This window comes from Limulus polyphemus, unplaced genomic scaffold (assembly GCF_000517525.1).
Source record: "Limulus polyphemus unplaced genomic scaffold, Limulus_polyphemus-2.1.2 Scaffold7683, whole genome shotgun sequence".
Taxonomy (NCBI): Eukaryota; Metazoa; Arthropoda; class Merostomata; order Xiphosura; family Limulidae; genus Limulus; species Limulus polyphemus.
In genome coordinates this window covers 39,149-40,135 of record NW_013673293.1, presented here as the reverse complement: position 1 = coordinate 40,135, position 987 = coordinate 39,149, and the positions used below count along the sequence as shown (strand labels likewise).

General features: G+C 28.0%; 1 protein-coding gene across 3 annotated transcripts in view; it reads right to left on the bottom strand.

The window, feature by feature from the left end:
- Nucleotides 1-225: 225 nt before the first annotated feature.
- The window catches only part of LOC106474785 (dol-P-Man:Man(5)GlcNAc(2)-PP-Dol alpha-1,3-mannosyltransferase-like), an 8,646-nt gene continuing 7,884 nt past the window's right edge, over nucleotides 226-987 (bottom strand). The window contains exon 4 of one of the 3 annotated variants that reach the window (XM_022403092.1): nucleotides 226-514. In XM_022403092.1, coding sequence (XP_022258800.1) covers nucleotides 311-514 — 204 coding nt within the window. In that variant the 3' untranslated portion in view covers nucleotides 226-310. The remainder of the gene's footprint in view (nucleotides 515-987) is intronic. The other 2 variants (XM_013935475.2, XM_022403093.1) reach the window with 2 other exon arrangements.

The window sequence follows — 987 nt, the reverse complement described above, 5'->3', positions numbered from 1 at the left end:
ATAATATACATGTTTAATGTGGTGGTAATATACGTTTAATCTGGTAATAATATACATGTTTAAACTGGTAATAATATACATGTTTAATCTGATAATAATATACATGTTTAATGTGGTGATAATATACAAGTTTAATGTGGTGATAATATACATGTTTAATCTGATAATAATATACATGTTTAATGTGGTGGTAATATACGTTTAATCTGGTAATAATATACATGTTTAATCTGGTAATAATATACATGTTAAATTTTGTGATAATATACATGTTTAATCTAGTTGACTACTACTAGTTTAAATCTGGCTCTTATACAAATATTAATATCTCAGGCAAACAAAACGTTTTATACCTATAAAAAATGGCTCCAATTGTCCACTTGGAGGAGATAAAAAAATTCAAAGCACAATAAAACAAAACAACTGCCACTGGATCATTGAAAAGACGGAGGACGTAAATTGAATGAATACGGTACGATGTGCAGCACATGAATATTAGAGCATAGGGAGGCACCTAGATATTAAAATTATAAAGAGTGAGTAAAAAAATACTTATTTTAATGCACAAAAGAAAACAAAAGGCCTTAAGTTTCTATCATCTGAAAAGCTTATCCACAAAATAAGGTGTTAATTTTTTATACTTAGCATGATTACAGTAACATGGATATTTTACACTTAACCTTAGCATGGTTACAGTAACACAAACATTTTACACTTAAACTTAGCATGGTTACAGTAACACAGATATTTTACACTTAACCTTAGCATGGTTACAGTAACACAAACATTTTACACTTAAACTTAGCATGGTTACAGTAACACAGATATTTTACACTTAAACTTAGCATGGTTACAGTAACATTCATATTTTACATTTAACCTTAGCATGGTTACAGTAACACAAACATTTTACACTTAAACTTAGCATGGTTACAGTAACATTCATATTTTACATTTAACCTTAGCATGGTTATAGTAACATACATA